Source organism: Trichosurus vulpecula, chromosome 5 (genome assembly GCF_011100635.1).
Source record: "Trichosurus vulpecula isolate mTriVul1 chromosome 5, mTriVul1.pri, whole genome shotgun sequence".
NCBI lineage: Eukaryota > Metazoa > Chordata > Mammalia > Diprotodontia > Phalangeridae > Trichosurus > Trichosurus vulpecula.
The window spans coordinates 296,942,836-296,961,967 of record NC_050577.1 but is presented as its reverse complement, the minus strand read 5'-3'; the positions used below and the strand labels follow the sequence as shown (position 1 = coordinate 296,961,967).

General features: G+C 49.6%; 1 protein-coding gene across 7 annotated transcripts in view; it reads left to right on the top strand.

Annotated features, from left to right (window-relative positions):
- Positions 1-543: 543 nt before the first annotated feature.
- PLA2G6 (phospholipase A2 group VI) overlaps positions 544-19,132 on the top strand; it is a 40,165-nt gene continuing 21,576 nt past the window's right edge. For 2 of the 7 annotated variants that reach the window (XM_036759237.1, XM_036759230.1), the window contains exons 1-4: positions 971-1,374; positions 1,997-2,418; positions 15,561-15,776; positions 17,256-17,439. In XM_036759237.1, coding sequence (XP_036615132.1) covers positions 2,120-2,418; positions 15,561-15,776; positions 17,256-17,439 — 699 coding nt within the window. In that variant the 5' untranslated portion in view covers positions 971-1,374; positions 1,997-2,119. Of the gene's footprint in view, positions 626-970; positions 1,375-1,402; positions 1,518-1,996; positions 2,419-15,560; positions 15,777-17,255; positions 17,440-19,132 lie in introns of those variants that run through there. The other 5 variants (XM_036759232.1, XM_036759235.1, XM_036759234.1 and 2 more) reach the window with 5 other exon arrangements.

Below are 19,132 nucleotides of genomic sequence, written 5' to 3'. Positions count from 1 at the left end.
ACCACCTGCCCCCTCCCAGTGCTGCTGCCCAGAGATCCCTGGCCAGGGGGTGTTGGTCAGCAACAGAAAGGGGGTGAGGTGAAGACAAGGCCCCCGGGGAAGCGCTCAGCCTCTTTGGGGCTGGGATGGGAAGAACCAGCAAGCACGATTTCACTTTCCCTTTCTTCTTAGTGGAGGTGGGTAGAGGTGGCCAGCTTCCCTTGGGACTGTGTAGGAAGGACATCCGGACCACCAAGGCTAACCAGAAAACTCATCTAATCCTAGCATTTTCCGGGTGCATGAGACCGTGCCTTAACTGTGGCATTATGGAAAGTGAGGTCCCCAGGGAAGGGAGTTGTCTCAGGTCACTCATCACACAGGCGGCTTGCAGAGCCAGACCTAGCACTGTGCTCTCCTGACTCATGCTTCCCCCACACTGCCCCGCCTCCAGTCCCTGCATGAGCCCTAATATAAGAATCAGAGCTGGCTGGGCAAGCGTGGGTCGGCTGTTCCAGCTGGGGCAAAAAACAGATTGGCACTTGTCTGTTTGGTGAGCCAAGACCCCCCAGATATGGTATGTAACAGCTTCAGAAGATAGATCATTGGCTCTTAGGCTTGGCACCCCACAGGAGACCTGAGAAGCAAGGTGCCTGACCTCCCCTCTCTCCCCTCCCCCCCCCCACCCCAGTACCTCTAGTTTTATGGATGTGAAAACTGAGGCCCAAGAGGCTGAAGGGCTTTGCCAAGATCACTCAGGCAGTAATGGAGCTGGCCAGCGTCGGAGTACAAGGTTCTGCCCTGTGTAGGGTTATGTCGTTAAATAAACTTTGCCCTCCCTACAGTACCCCCACAGCTTAGCAAACACTTGAAGTAATGCTGTGATTTGGAGGTGGGCGGGGAGAGGAGCTGAACCTTCCCACAGTTGGGCTTTTTAAACAGTAAAGGCTCCTTCCTCCTGCATTCTTTTTACTCTGTTCATTTAATCCTTCACCCTGATGTTTGAGGGAGTCCACACAGGAAAGCCTGGGGCCTTTGCCCTTTGTCAGCCCCACTACAAACTGAGCAGAGTGCTAGGATTTTTTTTTTTTAATAGAGTCGTGTCCATTTCCTCAATGAGCAAAGGGCAGTTGAGAGAGGGCAGATAAGTCAGCTGAGTCAGGCTGGGCCCCTGCGACTCCCCAGTGCCTGCAGCTCAGAAGCCCTTTGGAGGAGGGGATGCTTCGTGGAAGCGGCCCGACTTTAAGAGATGGCTTTTTCCTAGGCCTCAGTGGCTCTGTGTGAGGTAGAAGCCACCCAGCCCCTGCTGGGGACAGGTCACGGTCAGGCCTTTTTCTGGAGTTGGAAGGACTTTGGCAGAGAAGGGCAAGGCAGGCAGGATGGCACTTTGGAAGGCTGGTAGGCAGAGTTCTTGATGCCCTTCTTCTTTAGAAAAGGGCAGGTGAACTTGATTGCAGTGTGGTCAGAGGAGACGGGCCACTGGGCTCGGACCTGCTTCTTAACTAGTTGTGTGACCTTGGGCCAGTCACCTCCTTCTCCAGGTCTGTTTACTCATCTTTAAAATGGGGATAGGAGTTCCTGCATGACTCTCCGCCTTGTATATAAAGTGCTTTGTAAGCCACAGAATACTAGCTATGAGCTTATCCTAAAGGACATGGAGCAAATGTCTCCCTGCCCTTGGGTGATCTCACCCTGGTGTTGAAGCCCTTTCCCCAGGAATTCAATTTCTTGTGGCTTTTAGCGTATCCACAACAGAGGGTAGAGCCCAGTTACTTGTCTCTGTTGGAGAAACTGAGGCATAGGATGGGCAATTGACTGGGTTCCCTTCAAATAGTCTGTCAGTGACAGAGCTAGGAGTGGACCCTGAGTCCTGGGGCCCTCTCCCTCGAGCCAGTCTGTGCCAGCTTCAGTGATGTTTCTCTTTCCTCTCCCTTTCAGTGCCCTCTTGGGGATCTTGCCAAAGCTTCTTGTGCCAACTTTCTTCTCACTGGTGTTTCTCTTTCCTCTCTTTCCTTTTCAGTGCCCTTTTTGGGGACCTTGCTGAAGCTTTTGAGGACTCCAAGCCCCAAGCTCGTGGCAGAAGCCCTGGTGGGGAGGAAGAGGGACGTTCTGGGCAGAACTCCACAACGCTTGGTGAGGTGGGATGGGGGACCAGGCCCAGCTGACCACAGACCCCGTTTTCTTCCAGACGGGGGGAGAAGAAAACAAGACCAACCCCCCCACCCCCGGGAAGATGCAGTTCTTCGGCCGCCTAGTCAGCACAATTAGCAATGTCACCAACTTGTTTTCTAACCCATATCGGGTGAAGGAAGTGCCTATGGCTGACTACAGAGCCTGTGTTCAGCTCAGGGAAGAAGGACAGTTGATTTTGTTCAAGAACAGCCCTCATCGTACCTGGGATTGCCTGCTAGTGAACCCCAGATCCCCACAGAATGGATTCAGGTGGGTGGTAGGCCCTGATGCTTCTTTTCCTTTATTCCTGATGGTGGTGGCCGTAGGAGAGTGTGGGTGGTTTGGAGACCACCTCTCAGCTAGGAAACAAAGCTTGGAAGAGGGTTGCAGATTTAGAACTAGAAAGGGGCCATGTAGTCTAGCTTCCTCATTATACAGTTGAGGAATCTAGGGCCCAGTTTACATATTGGGAGACTGAGGTTCGGATTGGGTGAAGCATCTCTCCAGAGTCATGCCCCTGGCAAGTATCAGAGGCAGGCCTCTCTTGACTCGTAGTTCAGGGCTCTTTCCGTGGTGTCACGCAGCCTTCTATCTGTGTGACCCTGCTTATTCATGAATAGTTAACATTAATAACAGCTCACAAATCTATGTGCTCTGTATCTGTGATCTCATTTGACCCTCACGACAAGCCTGTGAGGTTGGTGCTTTTCTGAGGCTCAGAGGGGGATGGAAAGACTGCTAGTCTTAGAGAAAGGAGATGTCTGGATTCCAGCTGTCACTCTGGTACTTACTGTTGTGTGACCATAAGCCAGACCCTTGCCTGCTTCTGTGGAGCTTCAGAGTCCTTGACGGCCCCTCGGATCTCTTCAGGGACAGGCAAGTCACTACGGGGACTGAATGTATAACATGTTTTAACAATTCCTTCTTTTGAAAAGTTTATAATTGTTTTTGTTTTGACATTGCCACAATTTCTCCCAGCATGTCCATCCCATGTGACAAATTATATTTTTCTAAAGAAATATAAGAGGAAAACAATCAGCAAACCCAGTCAGTGCTTCCCCAGAAGTCTAAACATCTGTGCCATCTTTTGTACCTGTAGGTCTTCCCCCCACCAACTCTGCAAAGGAGATGGTTGGGCAGGGGAATCTTTCTCATGTCTTTCTTTGGGCCAAGCTTATGCTTTGCCATTTTGCCACATTCGTTTTCAGTTGTTTTGTGTGTGGTGGTTCTTTCTGTTTCTATGGTTTTAATCATTGTGCATGTTATTTTCTTGGCTCTGCTGACTTCCCTCTGTATCAGTTCACGTAAGTCTTCTGGGACTTTTCTGTTTTCATTGTTTTCCTTCCCATTCACCAATCACAATATGTTGAGTTGTTCCCTAATCAGTGAGCCTTTTCCAGTTCTTTGCCAATACAAAAAGTGCTGATAGAAATATTTTGTATATATGGGGGCTCCCAATTCCTTCTTTATCATGGGATCATAAATCCGTAGTCTCTTAGAGGTGGAAGGGACCCCCAAGGTCTCGTCCAGCAGTTCTCAAACTTTTTGATCTCAGGACCTCTTCAAACTCTTAAAAATTATTGAGGACCTCCCCCAACCCTAGTGTGGGTTATATATCTATTGATATTTGCCACATTGGAAATAAAAGTGCCTTAGTGTCATTATGGAAAGAGTTTTGACCTCAAGGACCCCTAAAAGGGTCTCAGGGTCCTTGCAGTGTCTTCCCCTGCCTGCCCCTTTCCTTGCTGAGGGGGATGTGGGCATAGAGTGGGCAAAGGTGTAAGACTACAGAATACAGTCCTCCAGTTGAGTCAGAAGGGCAGCTTCTGTCCCTACTTTGGCCACTGGCTCACCCATTCTGTGCCCATGGGCCCTGCCATGGAGCCCCTTGAAGGCTTAGTTCTCCCTCCGATAAGGCTGGGTTCCTCCCAGCGTGCCCTCTGGGATCAGGGGCTGTCCCCTACAAGGTAGTCGCTGTGGGAGGCTGTACACTCATTCACTCCCTTGGGCTAAGCCTGGCTGCAAAGCTTTCTGGGCATTACCCTCCCACAGAGCCTGTGGAGCAGATTTTGGAGTTTCCACTGCGGGTATGAGAGCTGTGATTCCATGGGTACAGGGAACTCCCTGTGAGGAAGCGCCTTCCGCCAATCTGCATTGGCCCTTGGAGTCTCAGAGCTGCAGAGGGGCATGCTTGTCTGTGTGTGTCTGACGTGGCAGAGACTTGAACCCAGGGCCTCCTGGTTCTCAGGCTGATTCTCTGTTCTTTGTGGTGCACGGCCACTCTGACTCTCTTCAGTGGCATCACAGTAGCTAGGGTTGATTTTCACAACTAGTCAGAACTTAGTTGGCAGCAAGTCGATTGAATTTGGTCAAAGGTCATAAAGAAACAGCCTCAGATGGGCAGAGAGTCAGCAATCTCAGCTGACCCTTTAGGCAATACCAGAGAGGAGTGGGAGAGCATGAGGGTGGGGGAAAGTGAGGCCATGGAGTCTCTAGGCTTTCTTGTTTCTGCCGTGACCTAGCTTTGAAGGGCCATCTCAGAAAGAAACGTTGGGAAATACCAGTAGCAAAGGTTGGTCTTCTGAGGAGGTTGGCCTTGTGTAGTGTCCGAGGGCCTTGCCATAGTCTAAGATCCTTCCCAACTCCAACTTTCTCCCAGTTCTGCTTTGATGGGGATAACACCCACAAACATTCACTAAATATTTGTTGAATGAATGACACATTTGTTAAGCCAGTCTCATCATCACTTGCTAGCCACATCTCAGACCATTTCTTCTGATTTAGAGAGGCAGAGAGATATCTTAGTCCCTGCTCAGTTTCAGTTTTTATCAGTAGATCATCCGGGCCAAAGGAGGAGATGACAGGTCGGCAACCATATTCAAACAAGATTTAGAGATGGGATAAATTGGAGAAAATCAGCAGAGAGAGAGCCCTAGAATTCAGGGGGACTGGAAAGGCTTCCTGTTGAAGGGGGGATTTTAGCTGGGACATGAAGGAAGCCAGGGAGGAGAAGGTGAAGAGGAAGAGCATTCTAGGCCTGGGGGGCAGCCAGGAAAAGTGCCTGGCATTGGGAAATAGAGGGGTGTGTGTGAGGAGGAACAGGAAGACCCGTGGCACTGGATTGTAGGGCATGTGGGAGTGAAGAAGGTGGAAGGAGACTGGCGAGGGAGGAAGGGACAAGGTTATGAAGGTTTTGGAAGCCAAACAGAGCATTTTGTATTTGACCCTGGGGGCGATTGGGAGCCACTGGGCTTCAGAGAGGAGAAAGTGACACCACTTTAGCGGCCCAGTGGTCGATGGGCTGGAGTGGGGGGAGATTTGAGGACTGACCCACATGAAGACACTCAGGGCATACTTAAAAACTTTGCAGGCTTGAAAAAACAAAACAAAATGAGGAGGAATCACAGTACAGTGGCTGACAAAGCGCCTGGCAGACCAGAATGTTGGTCAGAATTCAACCAGGGTGAACATAAAGCCCTGGCCTTGGGTTCTGGCAGTCAATCCCAAGAATGGGTTGGGGGAGGCGTAACAGCACAACAGTCCTTGCCCAAAGATCTGGGGAGTGGGGGTGGGATTCAGCGATGTCAACAAGGGACTTAAATGGCTACCCAGCCTCCAGTCCTTTGCTTCCAGCCAGGCTTCAAAGTGCTGCTCCTATGCCTAGGTCTGAACGTGCCCCGCCCTGGTGGCACTCTGGCTGTCTCAAGTAAGATACCAGCCAGCCTGGCCTTGGTGGCCTTCTCCAGGCAGAGGCCCCACTGCTCCCCCGCATGCGTTTTGTAGGCCAGCCTACAAGACTGGACTGCCCTCGGGCTGGAATGCCATCCCTCCTCCCTTTTTCCTTTTGGAACTCCCAGCTCAAGTGCCACCACCTTTAAGAAGCTTTTCCAGTCACTGAATATTGATTTTGTATTTATCCTGTATTTACCTGTCCGTGTGCAAATGGAATCCGCCTGGATAGAAGCCTCCTTAGGGCAGGGCCTACCTTACTTTTGTATTGTCTCCCCAGCACCTAGAACAGGGATAGGGAACCTGTGGCCTTGAGGCCACATGTTCCCCACCCTGACCTAGAATGTTGTGCCCAAGGTACTCTGAGGAAGCCAGTTTGGCTCCCATGAAAAGTTTTGAAGCACATAGTAGGTGCTTATCAATGAATACTTATCGATTGATTGACTGTGATGTGGCAGGCCAAAAACCCACAGGATTTAGACTGCCGAGCAGCCAGAGAGCAGAAGGTGACAGTCCCTCTGGCCTCTGCCCTGATCAGCCACAGCTGGGTATCCTGCTCACTTCTGAGAGTCATGTTTGAGGAAGAATATTGCCAGATTGGACCATATCCAGAGGAGGGTGAATAGGATGCTCAGGGAATATAAAAATGTTTCATATGTGGCTCAGATGAAGGAGCTGAAAGTTTGATCTTTGGAAAAGAAGGTGGAGAGGACATGAGAGGAGATGTCAGATATTTGAAGGGCCATCCCATTGTGGGAAGATTGGTTTGGTTTTCCTCTTCTTGATCTTAGGACTTTGCAGTGAGGCCTCCTTCCCCTCTGTGTAAAGACAAGTTTCCTAGTGATTACAGTGACCCAGAATGATCTGTTCTAATAGCTCTCCATTGCCATGGTCTCTTCTCTGTCCTCATCTTTCTTGCCTTCTCTACAGCTCTGGGCACTGGCAATGCCCTTCTCTCCTTCCTGGGTTTTTGTGACCCCGGCCTGGTTTTCTTCCTCCCTGTCAGGCCCCATCCTTCTGAATCTCCTTTTCCCATCGGTGTCCGTGCCCAGCCGCCATGTGGGGTTGTCCCCTGGGCTCTGTCCGGGGCCCTCTCCTTTTCCCTTTCCTTCTTGTCTCCTGGTAATCCAGCCAGCTTGTGTGGGCTCAGCTCTGCAGCCAATTCCCAAACCTGGCTGCTTCCCCCTCCTGAGCCTCTCCTGAAGTCTCCTTCTAGAGCACCCATCCCTCATCTCCGGTTGCCTGCTTGGCATCTCCATAAATGTCTCATAGGCTTCTTTCTCCTCCCAGCTTGCTGTTGGGTCAGATGCACCGGCATTCTTGGACTGACGCACCCCTCTCTACTTCCACTCAAGACCCATATCCAGCCAATTGCCTGAGCCTATCTCTTTCACCTCCAGATCATTCTCAGACCCTTCTGTATTCTCTTCTCCCCCTTCCCCCACCCTGCCCCAGCCTCCTTAGTCCAAGACTATGGCCAGAGACTCTTAATTGGTCTTCCCAAATAATCCAGCCTCTCCTCACACTTGCCAAATTGATGTCCCTTTTTTGGTATTTTCTTTCTTTACACAGTTTATGATCTCTTCTTCCCACCCCTCACTCACGATTGAACAGTTTTTAAAATGTCAGATTGATCGTCCTGAACCTTAGGTCTGCCAGGTCACTCCTCTGCCCAGGAAGCTTTAGGGACTCCCCGTTGCTATCAGGAGCAAATACAAACTCATCTGTTGGGTATTTAAAGCCCTTCACAATCTGCCTGCCCGGGCCAACTCCACCCGCCTGCCAGGAGCTGCTTCCCATGCTGCCTGGAAGGGGTGACTACGGATACAGGCCAGCCAGACCCACGTGGTGGAGGACCAGCACACGGAGTTCCTGTACTGTTCAGTAGGCTGTGAGATTCAGAACTGAGAAGCGGTGTGATTGGTCTTGGACGGCCTCAGAGCTGCTGCTGGGGCCTGTTTTAGATGTGAATTATGGGGGTGTGCTCGGGAGGGAAGAGAAAAGCCTTCTCCATTATAGCTTGGGTATTTTATCTTATCTTAGGTTGGGGGGTGGAGACATGGACACAAAATTGATACGAGCTGGGGTGAGGCCTCCCTCTCTGACCTGAGCTTGGAATATGACAGCAGATGGCCAAGAAACCTTGGTTCTTGAAGCCTGGGCCATGGGTTGGGGCTGTTTGCATTGTGATAACACCAATATTTGTATTCCTGGCATGAATTAATAATTTACTTCAGATATATCTGATAAGACCAGACAGTACATTGCCAACACCTCATCAAAATACAGGACAATGCCACAGATGGTTTTTAAGCGCGTCTGTGGGGTGCGGGGCACTGTGCAAGGCAGAGTTCAGGGAAGAAAGAGTCCTGTCCTCAAGAGACCTTCCAGTCTGGGAGGAGATAAAACCCCAACCTCAGATACTTCCTAGCTGTGTGACCCTAGGCAAGTCACTTCACCCTGTTTGCCTCAGTTTCCTCATCTGTAAAATGAGCTGGAGAAGGAAATGGCAGACCACCCCACTGTCTCTGCCAAGAAAACCCCAAATGGAGTCGTGAACATGATTGAAAAAATGACTGAACCGAACCCTGTGCCAGACCGTAGAGATGCAAAGACAAGATGGAAAGAGTGCCTGCCCTCAAGCAGCCTTCATTCTTCTGTTGGGGAGACAGCATGCACATGTAATCAGTCATGTGCACACTCCATCCGGGTCACACAGAAAAGCGCATGAGGCGTATTGGAAGCAGCAGCCGCAGCAGCAGCAGCATTCTTCCCAGAACACCAAGGAAGGCGTTGGAAGGTGGTCAAGGTCAAGGACTAGATCCCGTGGCCCAGTGGCCAGAGTCAGAGACCGATGGATTAGGCCATTGTAGCACTCCAGAGGCACACCAGGCTGTCTCCATCCCGTGCCCCACCACATACCGATGAGTACAGCAGAATCCCTCCCCAGGCCATCCGCTTCCCACACTGGATTCCCCATCACCAGTGGGGTTCAAGCGTATCCAAGCATTTTCATGTGGAAGCCTCCCTTCAGGTCTCCGGGGAAGGGCAGAGCCTTCCCTGATTGTCCTGGCTCTCATCTCTAGCAGCTTTAGGGTACACCTCATGTGCTTCTCGTGTCCCAGCTTTACGTTATTTCTGTTTACCTGGGTCCGTGTTTCCTCCCCACTCTAGACTGTCTTACTGGAAGGAGCAAGAACATGGGACCAGGAGAGCTGGCTTTGTGTCCCAGCTCTGACACGTACCAACAACATCGTGATCCTAGGCTGCTCAGTTCCCTGCTCTGAGTCACTGTCCATATCTGTAAAATGGAGACACCAATCCAGAAACCACTTGGTAGGGTGTAGACATTGATTTAGTAGGAGTTGAAATATGATTTGGATTCCTGGGGAAAAAAGTATATCAAGCATGTTATTAAAGGGGTGGCTTGTGATCACTTCCCGAGAACCAGCGCGACTTGGTCAGGAATTGGTCACACTGACTAGCTCCTCACCTTTTTCGCCAGGTCACAGAGGACTGTGGTTGCCATCTAGATGTCTGTGTCTCAGTTGGGTAGAGGCCAGTGGGAAGACCACCTCGCCTGAGCTGGGTGTAGTGCACAGAGCATCAGGCCTGAGTTCAAATCCAGCCTCAGGAACTTAGCGGCTGTTTGATCCTGGGCAGGTTGCTTACCTCTGTCTGCCTCGGTATCCTCATCAGTAAATTGGGAGCACAAACAGCGTCTGCCTCGTGGGGTTGTTTGTGGAGCAGTCGGCACAGAGCCTGGCACAAATGGTAGCATTGTTATTTATTATTATTTTTATTACTGTTTGGTTTGTTTGGGGTACTCCATGTTAAGAGGCCCGCTGACAAACTGGGAGCTTTACCAGGACAGATGTTTGAGTGAGAAACAGCAGAGGAGGGTAGCCTGAGCCTGGTCATTTCTCGTAACGACTCCTGGCTGTCGGACACCTCTGGTCAACTCTCTGAGACTCCAGGTTGCCAGGAAGGGGCTGGCTACCTGCACTGATGGAGGGAATTCCTCTTCTGGGAGTGGCCCATAGCCTTGAAATCCCAGGTGCAGTCCCCGTGGCCTGCCTCACAGTGAGTTCTCTTTTGGGGGACACAGCAGCAGCTTACATTTGGCTTATATACAGCAGTCCCCAGTTTATAAACAGAGGGGGTCCTGTAAGTTCATATTGAAAAGATATGGAGGTCTTAGCGGACCACAGCCCCACAGGGCCAAAAGAGCCAGTGTCTTGATTTAGGACTGACCTGCTGGTCCACATCATTGTTGCGAAAGAATGGATTTTCCTCGTTAGGCCAGGCCACCCAAATCAAAAGGTCTCTGAAGTATGGTGCCATTGTAACCATCCCTAACCACCATTTAAAATGTCTCTGTGAACAAAAAGTGTCATGTTCCCAGGGATCTTAGGAACTCATCTTCTCCCCTGATCTGAGATGAGCCACAGACTTCCTGGGCCCCAGGCCCAGGCTCTGAGTCTGTAGACGAGCATAGAGAGCCCTGACTCTCCCAGAGTTATGCATTTGGGAAGGTATCTCCAGAGATCAAGCTCAGTCTCCTAGGTGTTTGAATTGAGGAACACAGGGAAGCTGTGAAATTGGGAAGAAGTGGGGAAGGAAGTGGACCCGTGATTAGCCTGTCTTGTATGTTTATTTGTTTGTTTTTTTTTAATATATTTAGTTTTCAGCATTGATTTTCACAAGAGTTTGAATTACTAATTTTCTCCCCATTTCTACCCTCCCGCCCACTCCAAGATGGTGTATATTCTGGTTGCCCCGTTCCCCAGTCAGCCCTCCTTTCTGTCACCCCACTCCCCTCTCATCCCCTTTTCCCTTCCTTTCTTGTAGGGCAAGATAAATTTCTACACCCCATTGCCTGTGTATCTTATTTCCTAGTTGCATGCAAAAACTTTTTTTTTTGTTTTTGAACATCTGTTTTTAAAACTTTGAGTTCCAAATTCTCTCCCCTCTTCCCTCCCCACCCACCCTCCCTAAGAAGGCAAGCAATTCAATATAGGCCACATGCGTATCATTATGTAAAACCCTTCCACAACACTCATGTTGTGAAAGACTAACTATGTTTTGCTCCTTCCTAACCTAGTCTCCCTTTATTGAATTTTCTCCCTTGACCCTGTCCCTTTTCGAAAGTGTTTGTTTTTGATTACCTCCTCCCCCATCTGCCCTCCTGCCTATCATCCTCCCCTTTTTATCTTCTTCCTCCTCCTTTCCTGTGGGGTAAGATACCCTATTGAGTGTGTATGGTATTCCCACCCCAGGTCAAATCCGATGAGAGCAAGATTCACTCATTCCTCCTCACCTGCCCCCGCTTCCCTTCCTACAGAACTGCTTTTTCTTGCCACTTTTATGTGAGATAATTTACCCCATTCTATCTCCCCCTTTCTCCCTCTCTCAATATATTCCTCTGCCATCCCTTAATTTTATTTTTTTTTAGATATCATCCCTTCATATTCAACTAACCCTGTGCCCTCTGTCTATATATATGTATATATATATGTATATACGTATATATACATACATACACTCACACACACATATTTTTATATATATATATATATATATATATATATATGTATATGTGTGTGTGTGTATATATGCATATTCCCTTCAGCTACCCTAATACTGAGGTCTCATGAATCATACTCATCATCTTTCCATGTAGGAATGTAAACAAAACAGTTCAACTTTAGTAAGTCCCTTGTGATTTCTCTTTCTTGTTTACCTTTTCATGCTTCTCTTGATTCTTGTGTTTGAAAGTCAAATTTTCTATTCAGCTCTGGTCTTTTCACTGAGAAAGCTTGAAAGTCCTCTATTTCATTGAAAATCCATATTTTGCCTTGGAGCATGATGCTCAGTTTTGCTGGGTAGGTGGTTATTCTTGATTTTAATCCTAGCTCCACTGACCGCCAGAATATTGTATTCCAAGCTCTTCGATTCCTTAATGTAGAAGCTACTAGATCTTGTGTTATTCTGATTGTGTTTCCACAACACTCAAATTGTTTCTTTCTGGCTGCTTGCAGGATTTTCTCCTTGATCTGGGAGCTCTGGAATTTGGCGACAATATTCCTAGGAGTTTTCTTTTTGGGATTTTTTTGAGAAGGTGATCTGTGGATTCTTTCAATTTCTATTTTACCCTCTGGCTCTAAAATATCAAAATATCTAAAATATCTAAAATAACTTCTTGAAAGATGATATCTAGGCTCTTTTTTTGATCATGGCTTTCAGGTAGTCCAATAATTTCTAAATTATCTCTCCTGGATCTATTTTCCAGGTCAGTGGTTTTTCCAATGAGATATTTGACATTATCTTCCACTTTTTCATTCCTTTGGTTCTGTTTTGTAATATCTTGATTTCTCATCAAGTCACTAGCTTCCACTTGCTCCAATCTAATTTTTAAGGTAGTATTTTCTTCAGTGGTGTTTTGGACCTCCTTTTCCATTTGGCTAACTCTGCCTTTCAAGGCATTCTTCTCCTCATTGGCTTTTTGGATCTCTTTTGCCATTTGAGTTAGTCTATTTTTTAAGGTGTTGTTTTCTTCAGTATTTTTTTGTATCTCCTTTAGCAAGTCCTTGACTTGTTTTTCATGGTTTTCTTGCATCAGTCTCATTTCTCTTCCCAATTTTTCCTCTATTTCTCTAACTTGCTTTTCCAGATCCTTTTTGAGCTCTTCCATGGCCTGAGACTAGTTCATGTTTTTCTTGGAGGCTTTTGATGTAGGCTCTTTGACTTTGTTGACTTCTTCTTGCTGTATGTTTTGGTCTTCTTTGTCACTAAAGAAAGATTCCAAAGTCTGAGACTAAATCTGAGTCCATTTTCGCTGCCTGGCCATGTTCCCAGCCAACTTACTTGACCCTTGAGTTTTTCGTCAGGGTATGACTGCTTGTAGAGTAAAGAGTACTTTGTTCCAAGCTTGAGGGGATGCGCTGTTGTTTTCAGAGCTATTTCTATATAGCCATCTCTGCCACACCAGCACTCCTCCTTCCCTAAGAACCGCCAACCCGGACTGGACTCATATCTTCAGCAGGCTCTGCACTCCTGCTCTGATCCGCCACTTAATTCCTCCCACTAGGTGGACCTGGGGCCAGAAGCAACTGCAGTTGTAGTTCTGTAGCTGCACCTCCTCTGCTGCCCCCAGGGCAGTGGCTGAACCACAAACTCCTTCTTTCACTCTGTCCCCCACAGCTTTTCCCACTAACCTCTGTTGTCTTTGGTGTTTGTGGATTGAGAAGTCTGGTAACTGCTACAGCTCACTGATTCAGGGCACTAGGGCCTGTTCCTCCCGGCTCCTGGTCTGGTTGATCCTGCCACCACCCACGCTGGACTCCGCTCCTCTCCACTCCCAGCTCCGTTCACGATAGACCTCACCCAGCGACCATCCAGGCTGTCCTGGGCTGGAGCCCCGCTTCCCTCTGCTACTTTGTGGGTTCTGCAGTTCTACAATTTGTTCAGAGCCATTTTTTATAGGTTTTTGGAGGGTCCTGGCGGGGAGCTCACACAAGTCCCTACTTTCAAACTGCCATCTTGGCTCCACCCCCCGTCTTGTATATTTGTAGGTCAAGAGATTTTCCCTGTTGACCTTATAACCAGCTCAAACCCCAGATCTTTTCCACCTTTCTTCCTTGGTTTGCTTGTTGGATATTCTGAGAGTCCCTAGTATTACGGACTACTGAAGGCAATGCCGCAGGATAGAGTCAGGACTCCTGACTCAAGAGGAGCTGGCCATGGATCCATCCAGCTTCCTCATCCTGCTCCCTCTCTCAGAAGGCTCCTCAGCCTCTCACAGGAGGCAGATAAGCTTGCCTCTCTAGCTCACATGCTCCAGCAATGGAAAACAAGGCTTCTTCCTTCTTTCTGGTGGCATGGGGGAGGATGGGAAGGAAAAGTGGGAACAGGTAGATGGAATCCAAAGGACCTCCATCAGCCTGTCTTGGTCAGACTTCAAAATCCCTGGTTTTGTAGGAGTGGTCCCTCCTCTCCAGTGCAGGCCATTGAGAAGCCTCCTCTACCTTAATGGATGGTGTTCCTGGTAGCTGTGGCTGTCTGGTGATGACTTAGCTCAGCTGGTTCTTAGAGGATGACCCACAGGGCTTTGCTGGGTCCATACTCAAAAACCTTCCAGCCAGAAGGACCTGTCAGAGGTTTTACCTCCAGGACCCAGTCTCTGCCATGTTGTGGCACTGAGGAATTCAAGGTGAGATAAACCTTTCTCTCCTTTTGGCATTTCCCACCCTTCCCCCATGTTACCAGAAGGAAAGAGAAGCCTCCAGCTAGCTGAAGAGTCAGCCGTAAACATTTATTAAGCACTTGCTGTGTACCAGGTATTGTGCAAAGTGCCGGGGGGGGGGGGAGTGGTACAAACAAGGAAAAGACAGTCTGCTCTCAGGTAGCTTACAGTCTAATGGAAGGACAGCCCATAAAAGGAAGCTAAAAAGAGGCAGTCATATTTAGGAAGTCCATTGTACCTCCTTGCATTGGGATCTGTAATATTCTCTTTGTTTACTGAGCACACTTGGCATGTTTCTATGTCGATATCTGAGGCCAGGCTTTCATCTTGAACTTGTCAGTTCCCTCTCCTCTGCTGTAACAGGCTTGTCAGATCTCCCTGGGTGGTTTTTGCCCCCCCCCCTGCTTTTTCAACCAAAGGCCCCCTTAATGGACTCCTAGGAGTGCAAACCAACCTGTTTATCCAGGTCCTTGTTGGGGGTTCTTTTTCTCTTGTCATCGATGTTCTTCTTCAAGTCACAGTTCAGAAATACAAAGCTCTCTGGCAGACGCCGTCTTCTCTATGAACGTGTTACTTTCCACATCAGTGTTTTCCTTCCTTCCTTTCTTCCTGGAAACGGCCGTGGAGATACCGCCTGGGCCACCACACTTCTGTGGTGTTGGGGCTCGGGCCTGGCAGCTTCATCGTCCTCAGTGATGTTTCCTTGGTCCTGCCTGGTGCTGTTGTTCTCACCCAGATCATTCCAAGTAGGCAGCAGGTGTCACACTGGGTGGTTCTTGGGAGGCTTTCCTGGGAAGGCAGCAGACATTCTTTGTTTCCAGGGGAAGAGCAGCTCAGCCTGTGATTTCATTGTTATTGGGAACTGCCAAAAGAGGGACATCCCTCTGCAGTGCAGACTAGCACCTTCCCTGCAGTTCAGTCTCACTGTTGCCTGGGGCAACTAGGCCAGGGTTACAGAGCAGTGTAGGTCAGAGGCAGGATTTGAACTCAGGTCCTCAGACTCCAACTCCTTTATCCACCACAACCAAGTTGTCTCTTACATACAGTCAGCAGAAGGGAGTCCCCTCAGTTTGATCTGTGCAGCAGATGGAATCAGGGGCACAGAATGAAGCCCTGTTACCTCAGGACATCTCTCCTCTCTGCACGTGCTCTGATGTCCCCTTCCTTCCTGCTCCTTTCCTGGAGGGTTGGCCCTTGTGCAGACCAAGCTTTAGGGGATGTCAGGAGGACAAGGGAGCAACAGAGGACATGGAGATGGACTGGTCAGATGGGCAGGAGGAGAACCGGGTCAGAGCCAGAGGTTGGAAAGCAGGGGAGAGGGACTCAGTAGATTGGCTCAGGGGTCACTTCTTAGTGCTGTAGGAGAGAGAGCAGGCTCCGTGGAGTGGTGTCAGGGGCCGGGCTCCTCCATCATCCTTTCTCTGTCCCCTTCCCCCAGGCTCTTCCAGCTGGACACAGAGGCCGATGCCATGGTGAACTTTCAGCAGTTTTTTTTGGTACTGCCACCCTTTTATGAGAGCTCAGCCCGGGTGCTACAAGCCGACGTCCTGCAGCAGCTGACCGACTGCATCCGAAGCCACCCCAGCTGGTCCGTGGCCCATGTGGCTGTGGAGCTGGGGATCCGAGAATGCTTTCACCATGCCCGAGTCATCAGGTGAGGAGATGGGAAGGCACCCATGCCTGAGACCCAGAGCACCTGGGGGAAGGGGCTACAGTGTTAGACCTCAGAAAACCCTCTTCCCACTCCACTCCTTCACTGGTCACCCTGCGGAGCCAAGGGAAGGAAGGCAGCTGATATAAAGCCCAAATGAGCATTCCCAAAGAAATCCTAATTCCCATGGACAGTAAATAGTAACTGTTCCTCTTTTAGCCAGCAGCCCTGAGGGTCTTCCCCTCCCAGCCTGATTTCTTTTTCTTTTTTGGATCAAAGGGGCCATCCCTTGACTCACTTCTTAAAGAGGCCTATTCTCTCAATGGGCATTACCTCACTCAAAGTGAGAACCTGGAAAGACCTTATCCCGAAAGGGCCAGGGTCTCCCATTGCATCCTGGGCCATCTCCAGTCCTGCTGGTGAATATCAGGCCACTGGACCCAGGTGGCTCTGGAGGAGAAAGTAAGGCCGGTGACCTGTGCTCTCCCTCACTCAAATCCAAGTAAACTGCAAGTCACGTCATTATCAACCTGATGTCATGGTCCTCTTCAAGAACAAAGGACAAAACACCACAACAAAGGATCAGCTTGGCCCCATCTGGGTTGTCCCTCCCATGTAGGGCCTTGAGCTGAACCATGAACCAAAACCCCGGACAAACCACACTGATTATTAAGCCTCAAAAAAAGAAGCCTCAGATTGGGGCAGGAGGGAGCAGTGGGTGGCCTCCAGCGGGTAGGAAGGAGCAGGTGACATGATGACCGTTTCCAGGCACAGGGAGGGGCCACCCTGAGGAGAAGGGTTGGAAATTGTCCTCCTTGGCCCCAGAGGGGAGAACCAGGAACAACAGAAATGGGAAAGTGCAGAGGCTGATAACATCTCAGCCTAAGAAAACCTTTCCTCCCACTTAGAGGGGCCTAAAATGGCCTGGGGTGCCTTGGGAGGGAGGGAGGAAGGAATGAGGGAAGGAGGAGGGAGGAAGGAAGGGAAGGGAGGGAGGAAGGCTCTTTACCACCATCACCATCACCCTCCCCTCCCATGGCAGTGGAGCTTTAAGGCTCACAAACATTCTGCCCCCACACACTCGAAGTCTCCTACCAAACACTGGGGGGCCACTCAGTGGAGTATTATAGAGAGGATTTGGGGGTGGCCGGGCAAGGGAGTGGAGGCAAGGCCCAGGTGCCTTCTGGGGTCCTTCCAACTCAGTCAGTGCTTCTGTGAACTGAAAGTGAGAAATTGTTTTTTTTAAAAAGAAAATTATAATCCAAACTTCGGTTTTGAGAATCTGTTAAATATTTGGAATTGAAGCTTTGTGTTTTCTGAGACAGTTGACCCAGAGCCTTTAAAAAGTCTCCCCATTGAAAAAAAAAAGTCTCCTCATTGACCCCTAGGCCAGCAGATGCTTCATTAGGCTTGAGGGTGTCTTGTCTTTGCCTGGCCCTTCTGTTGCTCCCGGTGATGCCCCTTCTCTGGTTCTCTCTGCAGTTGTGCCAACAGCACAGAGAATGAGGAAGGGTGCACGCCCTTGCACCTGGCCTGCCGAAAGGGCGATGGGGAGAGCTTGGTGGAGTTAGTCCAGTATTGCCATGCCCGCATGGACGTCACAGACAACAATGGGGAGACTGCCTTCCATTATGCTGTGCAGGGGGACAATCCACAGGTGCTGCAGGTGAGGAGGATGGAGGCCTGGGGCCAGCACCCAGGGCATGGCAGGGCCAGGTGGAGGCTTCCATGGCCTTAGTGCTGGGCTTGCCTCCTTGGTGGTGGTTCTCCTTGCTTTGCCACTGCTGGCTCTCAGGCCTTGGCATTCTCTACCCTGTGCCTCATTCTTGGGGTACCCAAATCAGTCTGTGATCCCTAGCCCTCTTGCTAGAGAGCTCCAGCTCCTGCTAAAGGTGCTCATAGGTACCAGCCCAGAGAAGAAGTGTGATGGTTTTGCTGGCCTTCTGATCTTAACCAGTCTGGAATGGGATGTGGGAGCCTGCTTATCTCTTATCAGTGTTTGGGCCTGTCTCTAATTGTATTCCCTTGGGACCTTCTAGAAGGAAAGGGGACCTGGGGACAAAGTAGGGCCTGATAGATTTAGGGCAGTTATTTGTAAGCCAGCCTTGAACCTTAAGTTCCAGCCAAAAGGGAGATTCCAGATCTGGCCCCGGCCAATGAAGGGTCAGTCTCTGAGAAGGCAAATGAGGAAGAGCCACTGGTCTGCAGGGCTGGAGGGGACACCTTCACAGGGTGCTGCCCATGTCAGTAAAATCACAGGGGATCTGTGTATACACACGTGTGGACGTATAAGACACGTGTGTCTAAGAAAGTCAGGCTCATAGACTCCTAGACCTGGAAGGATATTCAAGATGTAACTTGTCCATCTCCCTGCCTCCAAGTCAGAGTAAAGCCAATTAGTGCCTCAGATGGGTGGCTAGAGATCTCCAGGGAAGTGAATTCCCTCCCTCCCTATAGTCTTCTCGGTTCACTACGAATCAGTGGATGCCAGCTGTAGCATCTTGCCACTCATGACAAGTACACAAGTAGTGAAGTCAGTGTCCCACATGAGGGATGTAGGATTAGAAAAGGAAGTGGCCTAGTTATCGCCCCACTCCAACTCTCCATTGCTGCTCATGGCTCCATTATGGAGGATTCATGCGTGGGTGTGGACAAGACTCATCCAGGAGGGAGGGTGTGAGCCAAGGGGGGAAGCAAAGGCGGGGCACTTCACATGTGTGTGAATCCCTTGAGGGATTCATGGTCTGCAGCCCACCCCTAATAGGCAAACGGGGGTGAAGGGTCTTAAACCACCTCACATGAAGGCCTTCTAACCTAAGCCAGTGTGTTCAATTTAGAGACTTCTCAGGGCCATTTGGATAAAGAACTTTGCAGACATTAATGGGTTACATCAGTGTCATTAATAGTATTACTGTTGGAGAGTCTTAGAGCAGGGAGGGGGAAAACCAGAATGACCAGGGCAGCCTCATCCACTTTTAGAAGGCTCCTCATTCGTCAGGAAGCTTCTTCTTATAATAGAGCCAAAGCATGCCCCTCTTCAGCTCTGACCGCGTTTGTAGTCTCTGGGGCCAAGCAGGGAAAAAACCGAACCGATGCCTGGAGAGCCCTTTCCAAACTGACACCAGACTACCAGAGACTCCCTTTGTTCATAGCCATTCACCCAATTTCATTCACTTAAACAGTCTGCCCTGTCCTGTAGCCCACCTCTCTCTGTGAGACTTATCAAATGTTTTGTCTTAATTTAGGTAAACTCTGTGTCTGTTGGTTTCTCTTGATCTAACAGTGTGCCACCCTATTCATAGAGGGGAGGCCTGCTCTGGGTGGGGCCCCACCAGCCCTTTGGGATCACTGCTTCCTTT